Source organism: Haliotis rufescens, unplaced genomic scaffold (genome assembly GCF_023055435.1).
Source record: "Haliotis rufescens isolate VD_foot unplaced genomic scaffold, xgHalRufe1.0.p SCAF_9, whole genome shotgun sequence".
In the NCBI taxonomy this organism is placed as follows: domain Eukaryota; kingdom Metazoa; phylum Mollusca; class Gastropoda; order Lepetellida; family Haliotidae; genus Haliotis; species Haliotis rufescens.
Window position 1 is genome coordinate 25,275,390 of NW_025964383.1, and position 23,562 is coordinate 25,298,951.

Consider the following 23,562-nt stretch of genomic DNA (forward strand, 5'->3'; position numbering starts at 1 on the left):
GCATTTTGTTCTTTCTCAAACACTGCATGAAAAGAAAATGCTTTGTCTCTGGCGGTTTATTGAAAAATGACGTACAGCCCTCCTTGAAAGGGAGCCAAATCTCAGGTGCAAAATGGACAAGTCTTTCTGTGCCTGATAAGCCCAGGTTGGTAGCTGTAAACCTTCCCACAAACACACGGGAAGGTGACCTTCCCGTGCACAGACACAATATGGTTTCTCCTGGAGCCCTGGCTGGTGAATGCCTTGTCACAATGTGGGCAGTAATATAGTCCTCCAATGGGTTCGGGCAAATTCCTTGTGGACACCAACTGATCTGTATCAATGGAAGACTGGTCTGAATCCACAGGGAGCATCTGATCAGTCGGACCTCTCCAGGACTGATAGGGTGAACAAGCTTCATAATAACTGCCATAACCACGATGTCCTGAAAGGAAGAACATCTAGCATTGGTACAAGTCTTCTCCAGAGTGAGTCATCTGTAGAAATCATTCATGCACTGAGAGGAAACTGAAGATCCATCCATCATTTACAACATCAACTTGTCTGAAACTGTCACAGGCCAGATATGTCATTGGTATTTAATTACTTTTCCAGCCACTAACCCTAAGCCCCAGTCTAGTTAGCTCAGCTGATAATAGTCCACATAATAACATAAAATTCTACAGAAAATGATGGTGAGTGAGTGAGTTGGGTTTTTACGCCGCTTTTAACAGTATTCCAGTTATATCACGGCGTGTCAGTTTAATGTGGGAGGAAAGCCCGAAGTGATGAAGATCTCAGACATTTACCTCTTCGGTGAAACCCACGAGCACGGGTATGGTGCTGACAAACCTAAAAACATAATTGGGGTGAACCGGGATTTGAACCCACAATCATAGGTCAAGGGATGCAACTCTGCACAGCGAATCGCGGCGCCTTAGACGACTGGGCCACCCGTGCCCCCATAGAAAGTGATGCAAAGAGCCAAGCTCAGGCTAGTAATCTCAAAAGTTTTTGGCACAGACTGCTTGTTTATGAAATTGGTGGGCGACGGGTGCTACTGATAGAAAAGGACATGTTTACCCTTTTCGCAAACATCTGTGTCATCACTGATTTTCAGTGATCTATTCATATCATATTCATCACTTTCTTGCCATTTATGCCCAAAGGAATCTGTTTGGGCAGACAATCGAGACTTAGTATTCTGTGGCATTGATGTTATAAATTAATCATCAAGGAATCCAAACCAACAAAAACAAACCAAAAGAAATATTGAACAACCCTACAAATACTGAACTAATGGGTAAACGAACAAAATGAAGAAAATCCACAGGTCTGAAGGATGCCTTCTACATGACACAGATCCAGTGTTCCCGCTGCCTTTTGAAACTATCAGTCCTTGCGGACTGGCTACTCTAAAAATTACCAGTCACCCTAATTTGTGCCAGTCCCAACTTTCAACAAATTAAAAAACATGAAAATTATTTGGTTTTAATTCTTTCAACCTCATGTTCAGTGCAAAGATGTCATCTCCGAAGTAACTTAGTTAGATCTGTATGTCATTCACACAAACTTCAGTCACAATTTTCTCTCTCTTTGATTTAATATTTCGAGACGCAGTCGCTACAAATGGATATTTAACCTAGAAATAGACAAGGGGAAACCCTGCTTGTAACAGACAAGCTGACTTTGTTCGGAAAAATGTACTAATATCAGTATCACCAAAGTGTTGTTAAACAATAAAGATTTATAAGGTACTTTATTCGCCGATCCACAGGGACTGATGGTCACATGAATTACCGGTCCAAGCCTAATCTGACACTGGTAAAGGAGACTTGACCTGTTTGTTATAGAGACATGGCAAGAAATTTTGACCTCATTCCTAATCGTTTCTTATTGTGGCGTCTTCTCAGCAAAGCAACATTTCTAAGTTTCTAAGTACAGGTATTCTTGTCAAAGCAAAATGCTAGTATCCTTTGAAGACGTGCATGTTGGTTCAAAGGATGAAAGTCCAACCAATATGTAGGCAACTCAGTTTTACATCAGATCATTTTATGTGTTGACTTATCAGATTAACCATTAATGAGTTTGTTCCACATAAAACTACATCCACAAAATAGGAGGGGGGACTATTGCTTCATGCTGCGTCAGCACTATTTCATCTTTTCCCAATGACCCAATCATCAGTTTGTTACATATCCTGGTGAGCCAGTCAATAGTTGTCTATGTTTTCCTGGTGAGCCAGTCAACAGTTTGTTACATATCCTGGTGATCCAATCAACAGTTGGCTATGTTTTCGTGGTGACCCAATCATCAGTTTGTTACATATCCTGGTGATCCAATCAACAGTTGGCTATGTTTTCGTGGTGAGCCAGTCAACAGTTGGCTATGTTTTCGTGGTGATCCAATCAACAGTTGGCTATGATTTCGTGGTGAGCCAATCATCAGTTGGCTATGTTTTTGTGGTGATCCAATCAACAGTTGGCTATGTTTTCGTGGTGATCCAATCAACAGTTGGCTATGTTTTCGTGGTGATCCAATCATCAGTTGGCTATGTTTTCATGGTGAGCCAATCATCAGTTGGCTATGTTTTCATGGTGAGCCAATCATCAGTTGGCTATGTTTTCGTGGTGATCCAATCAACAGTTGGCTATGTTTTCGTGGTGAGCCAATCATCAGTTGGCTATGTTTTTCCGGTGAGCCAATCAACAGTTGGCTATGTTTTCATGGTGAGCCAATCATCAGTTGGCTATGTTTTCGTGGTGAGCCAAACATCAGTTGGCTATGTTTTCGTGGTGAGCCAATCATCAGTTGGCTGTTTTCGTGGTGATCCAGTCAACAGTTGGCTATGTTTTCGTGGTGATCCAATCAACAGTTGGCTATGATTTCGTGGTGAGCCAATCATCAGTTGGCTATGTTTTCGTTGTGAGCCAATCATCAGTTGGCTATGTTTTCGTGGTGAGCCAATCATCAGTTGGCTATGTTTTTCCGGTGAGCCAATCAACAGTTGGCTATGTTTTCATGGTGAGCCAATCATCAGTTGGCTATGTTTTCGTGGTGAGCCAATCATCAGTTGGTTATGTTTTCATGGTGAGCTAACCAAAAGTTGGCTGTTTTTCCGGTGAGCCAATCATCAGTTGGCTATGTTTTTCTGGTGAGCCAACCAAAAGTTGGCTATGTTTTTCCGGTGAGCCAATCAACAGTTGGCTATGTTTTCGTGGTGAGCCAATCATCAGTTGGCTATGTTTTCGTGGTGAGCAAATCATCAGTTGGCTAGGTTTTCGTGGTGAGCCAATCATCAGTTGGCTATGTTTCCCCGGCGACCCAATCATCAGTTGCATAGTATCAATATTGTGTTCATCCCGGCACTGACTTTCTCCACATGCAGTAAGTTAAATAAATGGCACATTTCATGACAAGTACTTTAGGCAACCCTTCATATTTCTGTTCACAAATTCGACCAAGTGAGCCAAAAGACAAACAGTCAATAAAACAAAATAGATAAAAATTTATGTTTATTTTCCTGACCATCAAACAACAATGATCCAATGCATTGTAAGAACTATGTTACAGAAAGAATGATAAACATCCTGCATTTTGGGCATTATTTTCTCTCCGCTAAAACAAGATACAAACAGCTTCATGCCAAATAAAATTAAAATATATCAAGCTAAACCATGCTATTTTTATTTTGACCAACCAAGCTCGTCGGTCAGCAAATATTCAAAATTTAAATTAAAAAAAAGTGTGGTCTTCCATCTTGTCCACCAGGTACAAGACATAGGGGTATAAATGACTGACAAGTACAGTGACACACTAAGTTCTTATTAGAAAACTGGATCTTTTTCTACACAATGAAGGTTTCTCTTGTCATGTATCAAATATACAAAAAGCAGAATTAACCTTAACATATGTTTTGTTTGTTTGTTTATTGTTTAACGCCTCACTCAGCAATATTCCAGTCATGTGACGGAAGTCAGTAAATAATCGAGTCTGGACCAGACAATCCAGTGATTGACATCATGAGCATCAATCTACGCAACTGGGATACGATGACATGCATCAACCAAGTCAGCGAGCCTGACCACCCGATCCCGTTAGTCGCCTCTTAAGACAAGCACAGGGTGCTGAAGACCTACCTTAACATACGGGAACACATTCAGGCCTCAAAGTTTAAATTTTTACCAAGTAGCCATATGGCTACAAATATTTTTTCCAGGTAGCCAGTGGTAAAATTAAGAGGTCAAGCCAATATTGTAAGTAGCCAAAAGCATTTGAAATGATCTTTTATCAAATAACTATTAAATGTACAGGTCATAGCACTAGTCTTGGAAGTGGAAACTGAACTTGAGTTTTGTTATTTATGACTCGAACAATGATGCAATTTATGTTACTAGATTATATAGGTATATCCTTGCTTATCCAATAAACTATCAACTAAAATAAAATACTAATTACATTAATATTTATGTATTTTGGTTCATTGTTGACTTTAGGAGGAATTATTTGTGAGTACAATTAGTAGCAGACATGTTTATTTTTGTGTCTACATATGTGTAGCAATAGAATGTAGTCGCCACAAGATATTTTTCAAGGTAGTCATTTGGCTACCTCTGAATTTTAGACAGTAGACAAAATGAAATTTAGGTCGCATTGGCGACCATTTTAGTCCAACTTTAAGGCCTGACATTTGATAATCTTGTCATTAAATTGTCAGTTACCGTATTCGACATAATAAGCACCCAGGGCACTCTCAAAATTTGAAATAGGGGGCTCTTATTAGAATAATATTTTGGAGAAAAAAAACCTGAGTTGAAAGATTGTAAATTTCGTGGTTTATGCTGACAGCCTGAAATGATACAAAATAAAAGTCTGTGTGTATTATACATGACAGATATATTTATCCAGAATTTAATTGCCTATAATTAAGGGTGCATATAAAACACGAGTGCGTATTATACACAAATAAATAAGTCTTGTGTACATTGATCAATCGGAAGGGGTGCTAATTGGGATTGTTCACTAGCCAATATATTAGCAAATATCGCTGTTGGCGCTAATCAGAGAGGGGCGCTTATAACGTCTAATACGGTATTTACAATCAATAACATAACCTACACCTCCTATCCATTCTCAACAATTATGATGACACACTATAATAATGACGTCGCGCTATTGTTGCAGTTCATTTTGTGGCAGACATTCACTGGCCATTCTGAATGTCAGTGTTAGAAATTGTCACTAGTCCTATAGTCCTTGCCAAGCTGCCCAATAGTTAAGGTATCATAGGGACTAGTATTAGCCCTTTTTAAGGGAATTGCTACATGTAATCATTATAAGGACAAGTGGACAAAACTTTTAGTTTCTACCGCTGAATGAGCATCTTGTGCAAATAAAACTGATGCAACTATAGTTTATTATGCACAATCATAGAGAAATTATTTACTGACACACAATTAAAACATATAATTAACTTTACCACAAAGGACAAGAAAACGATTTTAACAGTAAATATTGACCAGCATAACAAAGACTGATGACTGTGTGACAAATTGACATGGATCGGTGTGATTATCTCATGCCTAATTACACAGTGAGTGAGTGAGTGAGTTGGGTTTAACGCTGCTTTTAACATTATTCCAGTTATATCACGGCGTGTCAGCTTAATGTGGGAGGTAAGCCCGAAGTGATGCAGGTCTCAGAGGTTTACCACTTCGGTGAAACCCACGAGCACGGATATGGTGCTGACAAACCTAGAAACATAATCAGGGTGAACACAGAACTTAATTTGAATTTCAGGGCCATTTTTTCAAATGACAAAAATCTGAATATGGGTTCTAAGAGTGTAAATATGAGGTCTGCATTTGATCACTAAAAGTAGATGTGTAAAGAAATAGTGATTGGCAAGCGAAAAGGCTTCATTGTGCTGATTGGTTGGTTTGTTGTTTTACGCCACACTCAGCAATATTCCAGCTATATGACGGCGGTCTGTAAATAATTGAGTCTGGACCAGACAATCCAGTGATTGATATCATGAGCATCGATCCATGCAATTTGGATCGATGACATGCATCAACCAAGTCAGTGAGTCTGACTCTTGATCCCGGTAGTCGCCTCTTACGACAAGCATAGTCGCCTTTTACGACAAGCATGAGTTGCTGAAGACCTATTCTACCCCGGAATCTTCACGGGTTCTTCATTGTGCAATTACACAGAGTTGTATTGTTCAGGTGTTGCAATACCCACACAACTCAGAATTAGTTGGTGCTTCATGCTGGGTATCTTATGCAAATACACAGACCATATGGAGCTCTGTCACGAATCCACTGCAAAGTCAGGTATCTTTGAGAATGCCAACCTCCTTTATTCAACATCAACTGTCACAACTATCATACAACTAGTTGAGCTATACACAGGCAGAAAGCAGCAGTACTGGCAGTTTGAGCACCATTGCTGAACAGATGTTCGGCTGGATATGGCATGAGCTGGTTCTGCAACACTGCCCACCATCATGTGACATACGAGCCACTGCCTGACTAAATGACATACCGTATTTGACGTAATAAGGGCCTAGGGCGCTCTCAAAATTAGAAATAGGGAGCTCTTAATAGAATATAATTTTGGTGAGAGAAAAAAACAGTTGGAAGACTTTAAATTTTGTGGTTTATGCCGACAGCCTGAAATGATATTATGCACGAAAGATATATTTTCGAGAATTTAATTGCCCATAATTAAGGGTGAATATAACACACGAGTGCGTATTATACACGAATAAATAAGTCTTGTGTACATTGATTAATCGGAAAGGGTGCTAATTGGGATTATTCACTCGCCAATATATTAGCAAATATCGCCGTGGGCGCTTATTAGAGCCGGGCGCTTATTACGTCGAATACGGTAGTCTGATTCATGTTCACTGGCACTTTCCTTTTTGTCGAACATATTTGTCAAGCACTCCTCGTGCTCTATTCTAACTCTGATAATGTTAGTAACATTTCTATATATTTCAAGAAACTTATTTCAAAATATTATTCTAGATATCAAAATAGACAGGAATAGACAAAATGGTGTTATCCTACATTTCCACAACAGATTATTATTTCATGTAATATCACTAGATTTGAGGAGCGATAGAAAGCAGTCCTGCTGACTCACAAGATTGGCTTGTGTCCATTCCCATATAGGGCCCCATGTCAATCGGCCATGGCTGCCATGAGGCCTCTTCAGGAGTTATTTACCAGACACCTTGGCAATCTCAACTAATGAACAGGCCGAGATATGAGTGAATAAGTTTGATTTAACAAAGCTTCAAACCAAACTTCATTTAATACCATGCATGTCAGCTTCATGTGGGCTGAAACTTGGAGAATCGGAGTGAATCTGAGAACTGAATCCATGATCACAGGTTGCTGGCATGCCAAAGGGACACAACTCTGCAGTGCAAATGGCAGCACCTTATATGCCTGTCACCTGTGGCCTCTGGTATTCCTGGCACTTATCACATGTCACTTTCAGATTTGACATCCTTGGACTCAATGACACAGGGAGCCGATGGAGAATCTGTGACACCGGGAGCCGATGGAGAATCTGTGACACCGGGAGCCGATGGAGAATCTGTGACACTGGGAGCCGATGGAGAATCTGTGACACTGGGAGCCGACTGAGAACCCATGAGATGTGGAGCTGATTGAGAACCCACAAAATTTGAAGCCGATGGAGATTCCATGAGATGAAGTGCCCAGGACGAACAAATCTTTTTATGCCGCTGCAGACCCCCACTGTACTGATACACCTTGCCGCACACACACGAATGAGACACTTTGTTGTGTATGGCATGGATGTGGTTCCAGCGCGACCCTTTCCCGGCAAACATCTTGTCACAGTAGGGGCAGGCATAGCTCCCTGTTCCGTCCGCCACTGTGCCAGCATTAGGACTGAACCCTGAAAACGCCATGGCCAAGGAGAAGGGGATGCTCTTTCTACTGGCAGGGGAACGGTCTCCTGCTAATGAAGACATGGAGATTGGGGTGTTCAGCTGCTTGCCAAATCCGTGAAGAAAATCATTCTTTGGCTGATCAACTCCAACCAAGCCTCCATTACTAGACAGATCTGAAAGTAAGAAAAGGAGGCTCTAGTTTCTGTTCACAATTCCTCAGAAAATCACAGTACATATTCACTTCATTTGCGATGAGATAGTTTGGGCTGTAGATAACTTTGCAATAATTTGTGATGTTTTGTCTGTTTTAATGACACATCCATGCTTAAAATAGGTGTGTGTCTCAGAGAGTCATTTGGGAGAAACCTTGATTGTCCGGATCCTGTTAATCTGGAATCCCTGCCTTCCTGATGATATCTTACTGGAGGCTCTACAGGGTTCCGACAGATCTTTGGACTTAAATTCATGCACCTTTAAACACTTTTAAAGGAAGAGTGAGTGAGTGAGTGAGTTGGGTTTAATGCCGCTTTTAACAGTATTGCAGTTATATCGCGGCGTGTCAGCTTAATGTGGGAGGAAAGCCCGAAGTGATGCAGGTCTCAGACGTTTACCACTTCGGTGAAACCCACCAGCACGGGTATGGTGCTGACAAACCTAGAAACCTAATTTGGGCGAACCAGGATTCGAACCCACAATCATAGGTTTCTGGCGTGCCCAAGGGACGCAATTCTGCACAGCGAATCGTGGCGCCTTAGACGACTGGACCGGCGGTATTCCCTTTAAAGGAAGAACATTTGTTTTCAAGGACCACTTTTATTCATCCAACAGCACATCCTGAATGCACAACAGCACACAAGTAGGTATGTTGGGCACTACTGAGTTTTAACAATAAACTCTTAACACCAACACAAAACAATGAAGCTAACTTTCCGCCCTGATTCTGACACAGGCCCGGGGGGTTGACATAACATACATGACCTAGCTTTGTTTTCAGGGAACATGAGGCTCAAATGCTGTTCACGATAATGTGACTCTTACACTATATTCAGCAAAACAATGTATGAAGAAATTAATGGCCATAACTCCTGATAAACAAAAGACTGTCGTTTCTTTTTTTATTTTGTGACAGGAAGTAAATAACACACTGAAACTTGATAATAAAACACATCAGTGATGTCATTCTATTGTTTAAAAGTTCCATTATTTTAAAAGAATGGACAGTTGTTTGTCAGTAATACATAATCTTGAACCAACATTTCAATTAATTTACACTTGGAATAGCCGGACCTATGTTTTCATGCATTTTGACAAGGGGATAATTTCAATATTTTGCCGTGTCGCCAGTGGGGTTCGAACCTGCATCATATGATTTGAGGACATCTAATTGTCAACCTCCGCTATGGCGACAGATGTAGTACTGTGTGAAATTAACTATTAAATATTTTCAAATATTTACAGTATCCTTAAAAGCTCAGAAATAATATGTGAGTGAGTGAGTATGGTTTTACGTCGCATTTAGCAATATTCCAGCAATATCACGGCGGGGGACACCAGAAATGGGCTTCACACACTGTACCCATGTCGGGAATCGAACCCGGGTCTTCGGCGTGACGAGCGAACGCTTTAACCACTAGGCTACCCGACCGCCCCAGAAATAATATGTAGACAATGTAGTGTTACAGCAGGTTACCTAAAACAATGCTCATATTCAAAGCAATTAGATTGACCTTTGAGAAGAAAAATATATATCAGGAAACACATATATCCCTGTTCAGGGCTCTGTATTTCCTATAATCCCCATCAGCATGTATTTACAACGTGCAAGCAATTGATAAAATGCTAGTCTTGGAGCCCACGAAATTATGAAGAATCATGAACCATGCATTGTAAATATCAGCTCGCGACGGAGCTTGGTGCACGTGCAACAGCGGCAGGGAACATCTTCCTTGTGCATCACACAAGGGCGACTCACAAAGATTAAATACAGGCTCTCAAAGAGTTCTAGTGTATTTTTCAAATATTTTCCAATGTTTTATCTAAGTGAAAAAGCAGGGATGTGTTCTAAGTTGGGGAATATCCTCTTAACTTTCCATTCCTTAAAAATAATGGGCCGCGGCTCCATTATTCTTAAGGAATGGACAGTTACCATGACATTCCCCTCTACATAATATTCAGTAGCAACTCTGTTGTATCTAGAACGTTTTTATTACATTCCAGCACTTTTCAAGTACTGTCAAGGAAATTCCAGGAGTTTTCGAGCACTTCAATCATAAAACGACAGAATTAAGTACTTTTTGGTTAGATTCAAGCACTTTTCAAATATGTGCAAAACCTGCTTTTCTTTGTAACCATGAACACTTATTTACCATCATCAATAATTCACTGTTTCATATACAAATCAACCTCGGGTCAACTAAGAACCGTGAAGATTCCGGGGTAGAATAGGTCTTCAGCAACCCATGCTTGCCGTAAAAGGGTGACTATGCTTGTTGTAAAAGGTGACTAACGGGATCGGGTGGTCAGGCTCGCTGACTTGGTTGATGCATGTCATCGATCCCAATTGCGTGGATCGATGCTCATGATATCAATCACTGGATTGTCTGGTCCAGACTCGATTATTTACAGACCACCGTCATATAGCTGGAATACTGCTGAGTGTGGCGTTAAACAACAAATCTACCAACCAACCATCATCAGTAAAACATTTCAAACATGCTGATCCCTGGAACCAGAATTCATTTTGTTTAATAGGGTAAGATTAGAACATGTCTTAACATTCTCCAACATTATGCCAGGTACATATATCATATATGAACACAAAAAGCACAACCATTATGCTTGCAATCTTCTTAAAAAACATAAGTATTATTCCTTTCAATTCATAATTCATCCCACACTTAATACAAAGGTTTCTTTTCATTGGCTAATATTCTCTTGGTAGCTTTGGTCAAGTTTATTGCACATCCATGATAAATGGCATCGATATCCAAGCAGATTAACAAGTGACAGTAAGAGTGTGGTCTCAAGATACATCATACTAGTTTTTGACAAAAAAAAGGGGGAAATTATTGAAAAGTTTTGAAGTCACCGAAAACACTTTACAAACAATGATAATTCAGGCAACTTGTGATAACATGGATTACACTGGAATACTTAAACTCACATTTAGTCTCTGAAATATTATATTACACAATATCCTTCTTGACTCTAAAAATAAAAAACAAATTCCCTATGTGGAATAGAGCTAGCTTGAGCTGGCTAGACTTGCTTTTGTATGCATTTCTAGGTTATTATTTTTTTCATAAAATAAATATATTCCACGGTCATGGTGCAGGACTATGGAATACTCTGTCTGGCAAGTTCCAAAAGCCCATTCCCAGCTCACAAACACAAACTGGACTCAATGAACGAGAAACACAAGACAGGTCTTCTTATGTCGAATTAAGCCCTGCTTGTAGGCGTACTGCTTGCCACACACACAGGTGAACTGTACTTTGTCATGCACAGACGCGACATGGTTATGTCGGGCCCCTGCACTGGAGAACACACGCTGACACACAAGGCACGGGTACCCGCCCAACCTGACCCCTGGCTCAACGGTCCAGGGGCTGGTATGCTCATCATTTGGGAATGGGCTCCCGTAACCATGACTACCTGAAAGTAACAAAAAGCCAGTTCCAGTCCTGTCCATCATGTTGCTTGTGGGTCAATGTTTCAATGTGAATCAGGCAAGACTTCTTTCTTTTATTAGGGTTTACGGATTTTGATAGTGAAAGATTTGGTCAGCAGGTTGAAATTTTTTTTTAAAAAAAAGTCATTGCACAGGATTATTTTTAGCTTAAAGGGCAAGTTCACACGGAAATTAACCTATTTTTCTTGTACTTTTTCCACATTAAAAGTGTTAACAGAGAAGTGTCATAGACAAAAATATAAAAATATCACAATTAATTAACATATTTTTCGCATTAAAACGATTTATATTTTTCACATTTACCAAGTGTTCTATTTCCACAACAAAAACACCATGGCTTATGCCCCTTGCAATATGACGTCATTGGTGCTAATTGATAAACATTATGACGTCATCATGCTTTGTTGGAGCCGCTTCACGTGGTGTAGGTCTAGGTGTGTGATTCTAGCGTCTCAGATGCCAGCCAGCATAGTGTTATGCTGAGTCACCACTGCGCCGGAGTGTGTCGTAGGCCATGTTGTTTAACCGCAAACTGGTACTTGATATCTTTTGCGTTGAGAATAGACAGGGACCCAGTTGAATTGGCACCAATTACGTCATAATCTAAGGGGGATAACTCAGGCCTGTTTAGCTCGAAAAACGAAGGCCTCATAACGGCATATCATTTTCACACGATTGTGAGCTTCCTACTTTCACTGTGAAAAAAATGAGTGTATATTTTCAAACACAGATACTAACTAATTCTAAAATTCCGTTTTCTTTAAAATAAGAAAGAAAGTGATTTTTGCGTGTACACTTCCCCTTTAATGTTTGATTTGAATCAGTAGGTGATAATACATTTTACCGTGGTTGCTGTAAATAACAGTGAGTTGTGCGATCTACCAATAACTTCACATAGAATTTCGCAGAAATTATTGTAAACTTTATTATAATTATTAAATGAAATTTTGAATAAAATATATTGCAAACATGAGTCCAGATAAACAATGAACATTATTTTAGAACAGATATTATAATAATAGGATTAAATTGCGTACTTCAGTTCGGATGTGTTGACTGGTATTTCCGGTGTTACGTGATCGCAGTGATCAGCTGATGTTTTCTGAGACAGGGGAAAACATTGTGTCATTGGAAAACTTGAGTTTATTAAAAATGTTAGTAAATTTTGGGAGCCATGTTTTACCGTGCTCTATAACCGAGTTAGCGCTATATTGAAGAGCGTAATAGCGAGGGAACACTGTATATAAATCTGGCCTGGCTTGGATCCCGATAAATATTATCAACCTAATGTAATGACGATGTATCGTTGGAAAAAAAATCTGTTTTAGACATATAAAACTTCCTTGGATTTATATTGTTGTCAAAGTGATCTTTACAGTTGACAGTTTTAATAAACACCTGTTATTTTAATCTTATTTTTTCTCCTAAATTTTTATTATTAAAGTCGACGTATCAATAAACCAAGCAAAAAAATGTAACATCAGTATTGGCAGTTGTTGTTGTTACTTCCTGGTTTGTGTTGTCGGAGGTTTTTGCTTTTGCTGATGTCTCAAATATGTGAGACCTCAGATTCTCAGTAACTTCCTGCCAAAATATGAGACCTCAGATTCATAGTATTTCCCTGCCCTGTGGACCCGTGAAGATCTGGGGTAGAATAGATCTTCAGCAACCCATGCTTGCCGTAAAAGGCGACTTATGGGATCGGGTGGTCAGGCTTGCTGACTTGGTTGATGCATGTCATCGATCCCAATTGTGAGGATCGATTCTCATGATATTAATCACTGACATGTCTGTTCCAGACTTGATTATTTACTCTCTGTAAATAATCAAGTCTGGAACAGACAATCCAGTGATTAATATCATGAGCATCGATCCACGCAATTGGGATCGATGACATGCATCAACCAAGTCATTTAGCTGGAATATTGCTGAGTGCGGCGTTCAACAACCAACCAACCAACCAACCCTACGATATGTAAATTACTCACTAAATCTGCCACCTAATCAAACAAATCTTGTACGTTTTGTAGATTCTACTCCAAAGGTTTACCTCACACCATAATCATCTGATCATGATCCAGTTTAATGTCCTTATAAATCACACAAGTCATCTGATGAAGGACATCTGATGAAGGAAGAAAGACTTGCATATCAGTACCTGCCTGAATAACAGCATTCAGGCAAGATAGAAAAATAAGATATTTTAACTCGTTGAATCCAGTCAATAATCATCAGTCCTTCCATGTCTTCCTAAAAACATCTAATATGAGCAGTTCCACTTCATGGAAAACAGACCCGTGAAGATCCGGGGTAGAATAGGTCTTCAGCAACCCATGCTTGCCGTAAGAAGTGACTTACAGGATCTTGGTTGATGCATGTCATCGTATCCCAATTGCGTGGATCGATGCTCATGATGTCAATCACTGGATTGTCTTGTCCAGACTCGATTATTTACAGACTGCCGTTATATAGCTGGAATATTGCTGAGTGCGGCGTTAAACAACAAACAAACAAATCATAGGAAACAAAACAATAGAAATGTTCTTACAATGTTGGTAGTGATAAGAAACATCTCAACAGCACCTATGGCACATAAATGCAGCGTTAGAAACTGGCACTAGTCCTGTAGTCCTTGCCAAACTGCCAAATAGTTAAGGTATCATAGGGACTAGTAGAAATTTGCCATTTTTAATGGTTTTGCTATGTTATCATTATAAGGACTAGTGGACTAAAACTGTTAGTTTCTACCGCTGAAATGTCACCATTTTCTGCAACTGCGGAACTGGATGTCACATTAAAGGGATGTAACATTTATCTAGCTACAATAATTTGTTGTGTATTTCAAACGGAATACAGGTGCAGTCGGGTGGCTTAGTGGTTACAGCGGTTGCTCGTCACGCTGAAGACCCAGGTTCGATTCCGGACATGGGTACAATGTGTGAAGCCCATTTCTGGTGTCCCCTGCTGTGATATTGCTGGAATATTGTTAAAAGCGGCATAAAACCATACTCACTCACTCAAAAGGAACCCTCTTTTCAACAAAACTAATTTGAGTGCTATTTCATGTTTAACTTATTTTTTCATTTCTACTTTCATAGCATAAGTGTCCGTGTTATGAAAAAACTATCAGAAAAATCATTTTAATTTTATATTCATTTTGCTATTATTTATGTCAGTGGACATTGCAAACCAACAAAAAAATTAATCGCCTAATGAGTAGGTACATAGTCTTCTTAATAGTATGGACATATTTCACATTATATCAGTGACGCCATACTCAAGTGGCACGCTGGATATAAATTGAAACACCTTTGTCAAAACAAATTTAATGTGTGTTGCTTAACTTCGCACTCGGTAATATTCCAGCTATACGACTGCATCTTTATAACATGTACTAACCTCAAATCACAGTCCACGCCCATGTTTCTGTTGCCTCAAATCAGGGACAACAAGGACATGAATCAGATCTGTTTAATTCTTGTACATGTGTAAATATAAAACTAGAACTGAACCTTTGCATAACATGACTCGTATTGAACTCATCCATAAGCCCAATCAAACAAGTGACTGACTTGATGCTGATAACAGTTGATGTGTGGAATGTACTTCAATGAACACAATTATAACGGCAACGACAAAACAAACTTCACAAAAGTATGCCATTTATAAATAAGCAAGAATCCTTTAGGCTTATCATAAAGAAACTCAATTTAGCTGAGAACAAGTATTGAGATTTCAAACAGACAGTAAAAAATGAGAAGCAACTGAAGATTGTTTTTTGATTAAATAATAAAAGAAATGATTTTTTGGTCAATGTTTTGACACTTATGACATCCCCAGACACTGAATATTTCAACTCCACAAAACACCTCTAAATATTCTTGGATGAGGGTGGTAAATAGTGGTGAACTGAACTGGTATGTTGACGATAAATCTCATGCTGGCATACAGTACTCATAGAGGGGGTGAATATCTGAGCTGTCCTAGTGACTTGTGGGTGGGTATGTGTGGGTGTGGATATGGAACGTGGGGGTGAATGTGGAACAGTGGGTGTGAATGTGAATGTGGAACTGTGGGTGTGAATGTGGAGGTGTGGACGTGGATCTGAGGGTGTGAATGTGGATTTGAAACTGGGTGTGGACGTAAATCTGAGAATGAGTGTGGAAATGTGGGTGTGGATATGGAACTGTGGGTGTGGACGTGGATCTGAGGGTGTGAATGTGGAAATGTGGGTGTGGCTATGGAACTGTGGGTGTGGACGTGGATCTGAGAGTGTGAATGTGGAAATGTGGGTGTGGATATGGAACTGTGGGTGTGGATATGGAACTGTGGGTGTGGACGTGGATCTGAGGGTGTGAGTGTCGAAATGTGGGCTACCCAACTGCATAGTGTGTGTGGTGTGTGGACATAATGTGAAAAGCAAACACACAAACCAATGTGCTGCTCGACTAGAACTCCTCATGGAATGGAACTGTCCTTGAAACTAAGAGTGAAAAAATGATCCACAAAATATTCAAGCACAAACTGGCAGCCCAAACAGTCAAGCCTGGCCCATACACAACAATCCACAGTATCTTGAACACAACGATCCACAGTATCTTGGACACAACGGTCCACAGTATCTTGGACTCAACAGTCCACAGTATCTTGGACACAACGGTCCACAGTATCTTGGACACAACGGTCCGAAGCAATGGACACAACGAACACATTACTGCTTCAACATGGACTGATGCAAGCAACATTTCTTCTGATGGTTGTTGAGACTAGGCCTATATTTGTAGGCTTTGCCACACACACACGGAAAGGTGACATTGTCATGCACGGCCTGCTTGTGATAGTACAGACCCGAATCGTCAGTGAACTCCTTATCACACTGGGGGCATTTTTTCTTGCCCCAATTCTTGTCAGAAAGCCCACCATACACAGCGTGAAAGCTGCCCCCACCCAGGTTGTGTGAGCCTACAGAGGCGTACCGCCTTCCTCTGTACTCTGCATCACACTCGTAGGAGGAGTGGGGGTAGGAGCCATTATTGCCATAACCTGAAAGGAACAAAAGGCACAGCTGGAGTTGGGGTCTTTGAAGGAAACATAAAATCACCGCAAGAGACCTGTTTGGGTCAGTCTGTGTCAAACATGCATTTTTGAGTTTGCTAGCCCAACATGGCTCTTTGTATCATTTTCAGTAGATTTTAGTGTAATTATATGAATCATTATAAGCTGAGCTCACTAGACCAAACAGAATGTTACTAGACTCGGGTTTCGGACAAATTGCTAAAGTCGCAGACTGGATTCCGCAATATTCCAGCTATATGACAGCGTCCTGTATACAATCGAATCTGAACCACACCATCCAGTGATCATCTGTGACAAACACTTTTGAGATGACTCAATTGTTATTTTTGTGCTTTTATGTGGATTATCATTTCAAAAGGTTACTAGACTGAAGACAATTCTACTGTACTTGGGCTTTGGGCTAGTTGCTTAAGTCGGATGGATGTTGAGTCGCGTATGACCGAGTCACCAAGCCCTACCACCCAATGTAACAAGTTGCCAACATAGCTTGTTGGTGACCAAATTTAACCTGGTTTCCCAACAGGGTCACTGTCAGAACAGTAATGTTAAATGGGGTCAAACAGCAGTGATCAAAATAAAGCATGCAAGTCATTTTCCCATAGACTTTTTAAAGACTGACTGACACAGTGAGTGAGTGAATGAGTGAGTGAGTGAGTGAGTGAGTGAGTGAGTGAGTGAGTGAGTGAGTGAGTGAGTGAGATAGATTGATTTTACGCCGCTTTTAACAATGTTCCAGCAATATCACGGCAGGGGCACCAGAAATGGGCTTCACACATTGCACCTATGTCAGGAATCGTACCCGGGTCTTCGGCGTGAAGAGCGAACACTTACACCACTAGGCTAGCTGACCACTGACATATTGAAATAAATGCATGTTTCTTCAGAATGTATTGCATGTTGCTCTCATCAAACATTTTATTTTTTTCATTAAATACTCGATTCAATAAATAGACTTTCACATATGCATGTCTCCGTTTTCAAAATATCCCAGACAAATCCCGGTGGACTGTCACTGAGCATGTCGCAGACAGACCAATGGTGGATTGTGTGCAGCTTTGTTCATTTCTTGTTTTGCGCCGCACTCAGCAATATTCCAGCTATATGATGGCGGTCTGTAAATAATCGAGTCTGGACCAGACAATCCAGTGATTGACATCATGAGCATCAATCCACGCAATTAGGACCGATGACATACATCAACCAAGTCAGCGAGCCTGACCACCCGATATCGTTTGTCTCTTACGAAAAAACACAGTCGCCTTTTACGGCAAGCAAGGGTTGCTGAAGACCTATTCTACCCCGGATCTTCACGGGCTCTGTGTGAAGCTAATCTATCTTGCTAATGTATCTTGCGATACAATTCGTATCATGATAAGGATTGACGATACTACTGGTACCACATCAAAAAGCAAGAAATGATGAAATCACTGAAATACAGCTCTAAAACCTCTTTCTTCATAATTTATTATTGATATCTAAAAAACTTTAACAAGAAAACCACAAGAATTAAATGAAGGGATGGTTATTAATTGTCAGCACGTCCTCAGCTACCACATCCTTGTGTTCTGCCTATGTTACTTCTGCCATAATGGGAGGTAACTCTGTTAGTTCCTGTTCTATTTATAGCATATCGCGATCTCACAAACTGACGATTCAAGTACCGTGTGTACCTAAGTATTGATGATTTCATCGGTATCGGTGAATGGTTACAGCCCTGGGTGCCGTTGTACAAAACAACCTTAATGCTAAGACTGCTGTATGTCTATGTTAAGGTATGGGAGTTATGATAACCTTAGCGCTAAGATCGCTTTGTACAATGGCACCCAGGTACGCTGACATGCCATCGACCAAAAAGCCAGACCACCTGCTCCATTAAGTCATCTCTGAGGACCAACTTTAAGTCATCTCTGAGGACCAACTTTAAGTCATCTCTGAGGACCAACTTTAAGTCATCTCTGAGGACCAACTTTAAGTCATCTCTGAGGACCAACTTTAAGTCATCTCTGAGGACCAACTTTAAGTCATCTCTGAGGACCAACTTTAAGTCATCTCTGAGGACCAACTTTAAGTCATCTCTGAGGTCCAACTTTAAGTCATCTCTGAGGACCAACTTTAAGTCATCTCTGAGGACCAACTTTAAGTCATCTCTGAGGACCAACTTTAAGTCATCTCTGAGGACCAACTTTAAGTCATCTCTGAGGACCAACTATAAGTCATCTCTGAGGACCAACTTTAAGTCATCTCTGAGGACCAACTTTAAGTCATCTCTGAGGACCAACTTTAAGTCATCTCTGAGGACCAACTATAAGTCATCTCTGAGGACCAACTCTAACCTTGAATCCCCACGGGGGGGAAACTGACAAAATTAATTAAGACTTTAACTGTATGAACATCAGCTTTATTTCAAATAATAATATCCAGACAATCAAGTCTGTGATGAAGTTCCAACTATACACTTAAACAGTCTTGTTAGCGTCAGAGACATTTTCTTCCAACTGAGACAGATAGTGTCTGCAATTTTTTCTGTGATAAACAAAGTTTGGTCTGTATTTAAAAACCATCCCACACACACATTCATATGTGACTTTGTCATGAATAGCCTTCTTGTGATAGTAGAGACCACTCCTGTCCCCAAACACCTTCTCACACTGAGGACATTTATGCACCTTGTGAGGCTTAGTCGCATAGTTCTGTCTTAAAGCAGCCTGTCTAACGTAAGCACTGTCAAAACTCAAGTCTGAGGGGACAGGTGCATGTCCTGCCGCGGCCACGTGGCAAAAATCCACGAAGGATTTCAATCCTGATTGTCCGTAATCATGAAAACCTGAAATCAACAAAAATCCAATTTCAGGTGCAGAATAAAGAATGACAGCCAAGTTTTCCTCACTTACATACCGAATCTACAAAAACACATTTCCTCTCAAATTTCCACGATGTCCAGAGAAACATACAATACACGAAGTGTCTCTTGCATCAAATGGTGCAAATTCCAAAGGGACGGTGGTCGTGTTGTATGTTTTCCCATCTGCAATTGCACAATTGTACCGGTAGAACAACTGTCTATGGGCATGACATATTCTTTGAGGGTGGACACCGTTGACATCTCGGGTGATGTCAATATTAAACAACTGCAACAGTTCCTGTTGACATTTTCGCGTGGAACATCCACTTCCTGTGCTCTTGCCACATATCCGACACACTTTCCGCAATCGCATGACATGGATGTCCAAACTATGCTGCCCGGCAACTGAAGAACAATGGAGAACCATTGTCAGTCATAGGTCCACAAAGGCTTGTTAACAGTTGTAAAGAAGACAGTACAAAAAATTCTAAATCTGTTACAGTAGCCCAAGGTCCAACAGACTTTAAAAATATGAAACATGAATATCAAGGCCTTGTCATAACACTTATCTTGAGAAACTGAGGGGGCCCCTTGAATAAAATCTACAGGATTCCTCCCCATTTAATATCAAACATTGCCAGATACATATTCTACCTAAGAAAACGTGATACTGTCAGAGTCATTCAAACAGACTAGTCAGACTAAAATGGTCCAAAGACTGTGTCAAACGTCTATTGGATCTTGGCATGTAATTTCCAATAGATTGGGCCACCATCATGCATGATGGACAAGTATTACCAGCTGAGTTACTAGACCTCACAAAAACCTCACTAGACTCAAAACTGCGGACAAGTGGCATGGGTTCACCCTGCAGTTTGAATCCTGACTGCAGTGGTGTGCTTGCCTAAAGAACGGCCCAGGGGGAATATCTTCAGCATCAGTCGGAGCTGTTGTTCATCAGATCATGAATATATATACAATCAGCATGGTGAAAGAGTTGGGTTTAACGCCGCTTTGAACAGTATTCATGGTTTCAGGGCTTGTCAGCTTCATGTGGGTGGAAAGCCCGAAGTGGTGCAGATCTTTCACGTTGACCACTTTGGTGAAACCCACAAGCATGGATATGGTGCTGACAATCAATTAAATATACTCGTGGCAAACCAGGATTCGAAGCTATGATCATAGGTTTCTGGCGTGCCAAAGGGACGTAACTCTGCAAAGCAAATTGCAGGGCCTTCGACAATTGGGCCACTCGTCCCTCCAATTCAGCAACATGATGAAATTGAACACAAAGAATAGGAACATAGTAATTGTTTGTTTTGAAACAAAATAATTTACTCATGAAATATGGTTGATATTGAATGAGTGATGGCCACCAACACACTTGAAATTGTCTGGAGCGTTTGCACAGCAATTTCCCTTCATGTTCAACGAACCTACATACCGTATTCGACGTAATAAGCGCCCCGCTCTAATAAGCGCCCACGGCGATATTTGCTAATATGTGTGTAATATTTGCCAGTGTACAATCCCAATTAGCACCCCTTCCGATTAATCAATGTACACAAGATTTATTTATTCGCATATAATACGCACTCATTTAATAAAGGGCAATTAAATTCTGGAAAAATATGTCTGTCGTACATAAACATTTCAGGCTGTCAGCATAAACCATGATATTTATCTTTCAACTCTGTTTTTTTCCACTAAAATAATATTCCAATAAGAGCCCCCTATTTCGTATTGAGTTGAATGACTCATAATAGACTCAGGGACCAAGGTAAGTGTTTCCATGTACACATGAAGTTATCCGGTTCCACATGATGACAACCAGGCAGGCAGAAGCCTGGACCCGACAAGAGCACTGACTGATCCAGCTTATCCTAGTAATCAAGTTTCTACTAAATGAGAGTACACTGTACATCCATCACCATGACAAAACAAAACAAAGATAATCCGGACACAAACAAACTGTCTTTTTAATATAGAGCTAAGTTGTAGATTTAACTATGCTAAATTGAATTTTGAACCAAACGAGCACCGTTTAAATGTTAAATTTAGGGCTGCAGTAACAAGACTGCATTTTTTCACCAATAATACAACCAATCATTATTTTAAAATGCCTACCAAAAATGCTTGAGAAAAAAGTTCTTTTCTATAAATATTAGCTTCCGTGGTAAGGCGGTCATCAAATCGGAGCTGTTTTAGAGGTGGTTATTGTGATCCTAAAACTCAAATTCTTGGTAGAATCCCAATGATTCTTATTAGCCTGGTGCTTTCAACGTGGATGTGGTGAATCATTTCCACAGTGATTGAGTGTTATCATCCAAATACTTGAAACAGTTGACAAAAGTTGAAGTGTAATACCACTAACAATATTTTGAACAATATTTCAGTTATACCAAGTGTGTCAGCTTGATGTAGGACAAAAAACTTCAAGTGATGCCGATTTTCTACGTTAATGAACATGAGTTTTACCCCACTTATAGCAATATTCAAGCAACATCACGGCAGGACAACCAGAGTCTTAGATGTCAAACACTGGTGAGTGGGTATGGTTTTACACAGCTGTTAGCAATATTCCAGCAATATCACGGCGGGGGGTCACCAGAAATGGGCTTCACACATTGTACCCATGTCGGGAATCGAACCCGGGTCTTCGACAAGCGAATGCTTTAGCCACTAGGCTACCCGACCACCCCTTCAAACACTGGTGAAAGCAATGAGCAAGTGTATGGAATTTACAAACCAAGAAACATAATCAGGGCAAATATAGGAATTGAAATTTTGAAATTCAGAAATTAGCAACTGATCCACTGAAAATGCAATCTGGTGCAAGCAATATATTGTGGCACGCATCATACTGCAGTATATTGCAATACGGAAGTCAGCCCAATACCCAATCACTACAGGCCATGATGTATTGTTCAACCACGGTAATCAAATGCTGCCGGCAGAAACATGGTCTTCTATGCTAGTCAGGGTATGATAGGACACTACAGCAGCCAGTCCTTCTTCAAAAATGATCAAACAAGGTATCCAATAGTGACCCAAAGCACGACCCATACCCTATGACATAAGCTTAACAGCATCAGAATACAAAGTGATGACTTACTTACACGTTGGTTAAACTTTGCATAGTTACTAGACATTCACACAATTTTCGATTAAAAACGTCCAGTCAATACTCATATTATTGATGTTCCCAACAAGATCAAACTATACTACTCTAAAGAAGTTAAGGAGCACCTGATTGTTTCACATTACTCTAGTTAATGTGTCACAGCAGGTTAATAGGAAAGATTCAGGTGGTCATTAACTACTTTAGAGTAGTATATTACCAGATAAGTGTGTCTGTTTGTTAAAGACTGATTTTGCTGTATATTTTGTCAAATAATAATCTTAATGAGTAAGTGAGAGGGATATTATGGTTTTATGCCTGTTTTAGCAATGTTCATGCAATACCATGGTGAAGGAAACCAAAAATGGGCTTCACGCATGGTACCAATGATACCAGGGCTTCAGTCTGATGAGCAAATGCTCCAACAACGAGGCTATTCAACAATCCCCATATAAAAGCAATAGCTCCAACAACGAGGCTATTCAACAATCCCCATATAAAAGCAATAGCTCCAACAACGAGGCTATTCAACAATCCCCATATAAAAGCAATAGCTCCAACAACGAGGCTATTCAACAATCCCCATATAAAAGCAATAGCTCCAACAACGAGGCCATTCAACAATCCCCATATAAAAGCAATAGCTCCAACAACGAGGCCATTCAACAATCCCCATATAAAAGCAATAGCTCCAACAACGAGGCCATTCAACAATCCCCATATAAAAGCAATAGCTCCAACAACGAGGCCATTCAACAATCCCGATATAAAAGAGATAGCTCCAACAACGAGGCCATTCAACAATCCCCATATAAAAGCAATAGCTCCAACAACGAGGCCATTCAACAATCCCCATATAAAAGAGATAGCTCCAACAACGAGGCCATTCAACAATCTCATTTTAACAGTGACAGAAA

The 23,562-nt window shown here is 40.2% G+C and overlaps 1 protein-coding gene across 12 annotated transcripts in view; it reads right to left on the reverse strand.

Annotated features, from left to right (window-relative positions):
* Positions 1–23,562, reverse strand: part of LOC124128061 (zinc finger protein 8-like) — an 83,870-nt gene that overhangs the window by 54,371 nt on the left and 5,937 nt on the right. The window contains exon 2 of one of the 12 annotated variants that reach the window (XM_046491489.2): positions 6,769–8,088. The exons of 8 other annotated variants lie outside the window; for them this stretch is intronic. In XM_046491489.2, the coding sequence (XP_046347445.2) occupies positions 7,478–8,088 (611 nt within the window). In that variant the 3' untranslated portion in view covers positions 6,769–7,477. Of the gene's footprint in view, positions 1–6,768; positions 8,089–15,072; positions 16,650–19,064; positions 19,930–23,562 lie in introns of those variants that run through there. 3 more of the 12 variants (XM_046491534.2, XM_046491505.2, XM_046491519.2) reach the window with 3 other exon arrangements.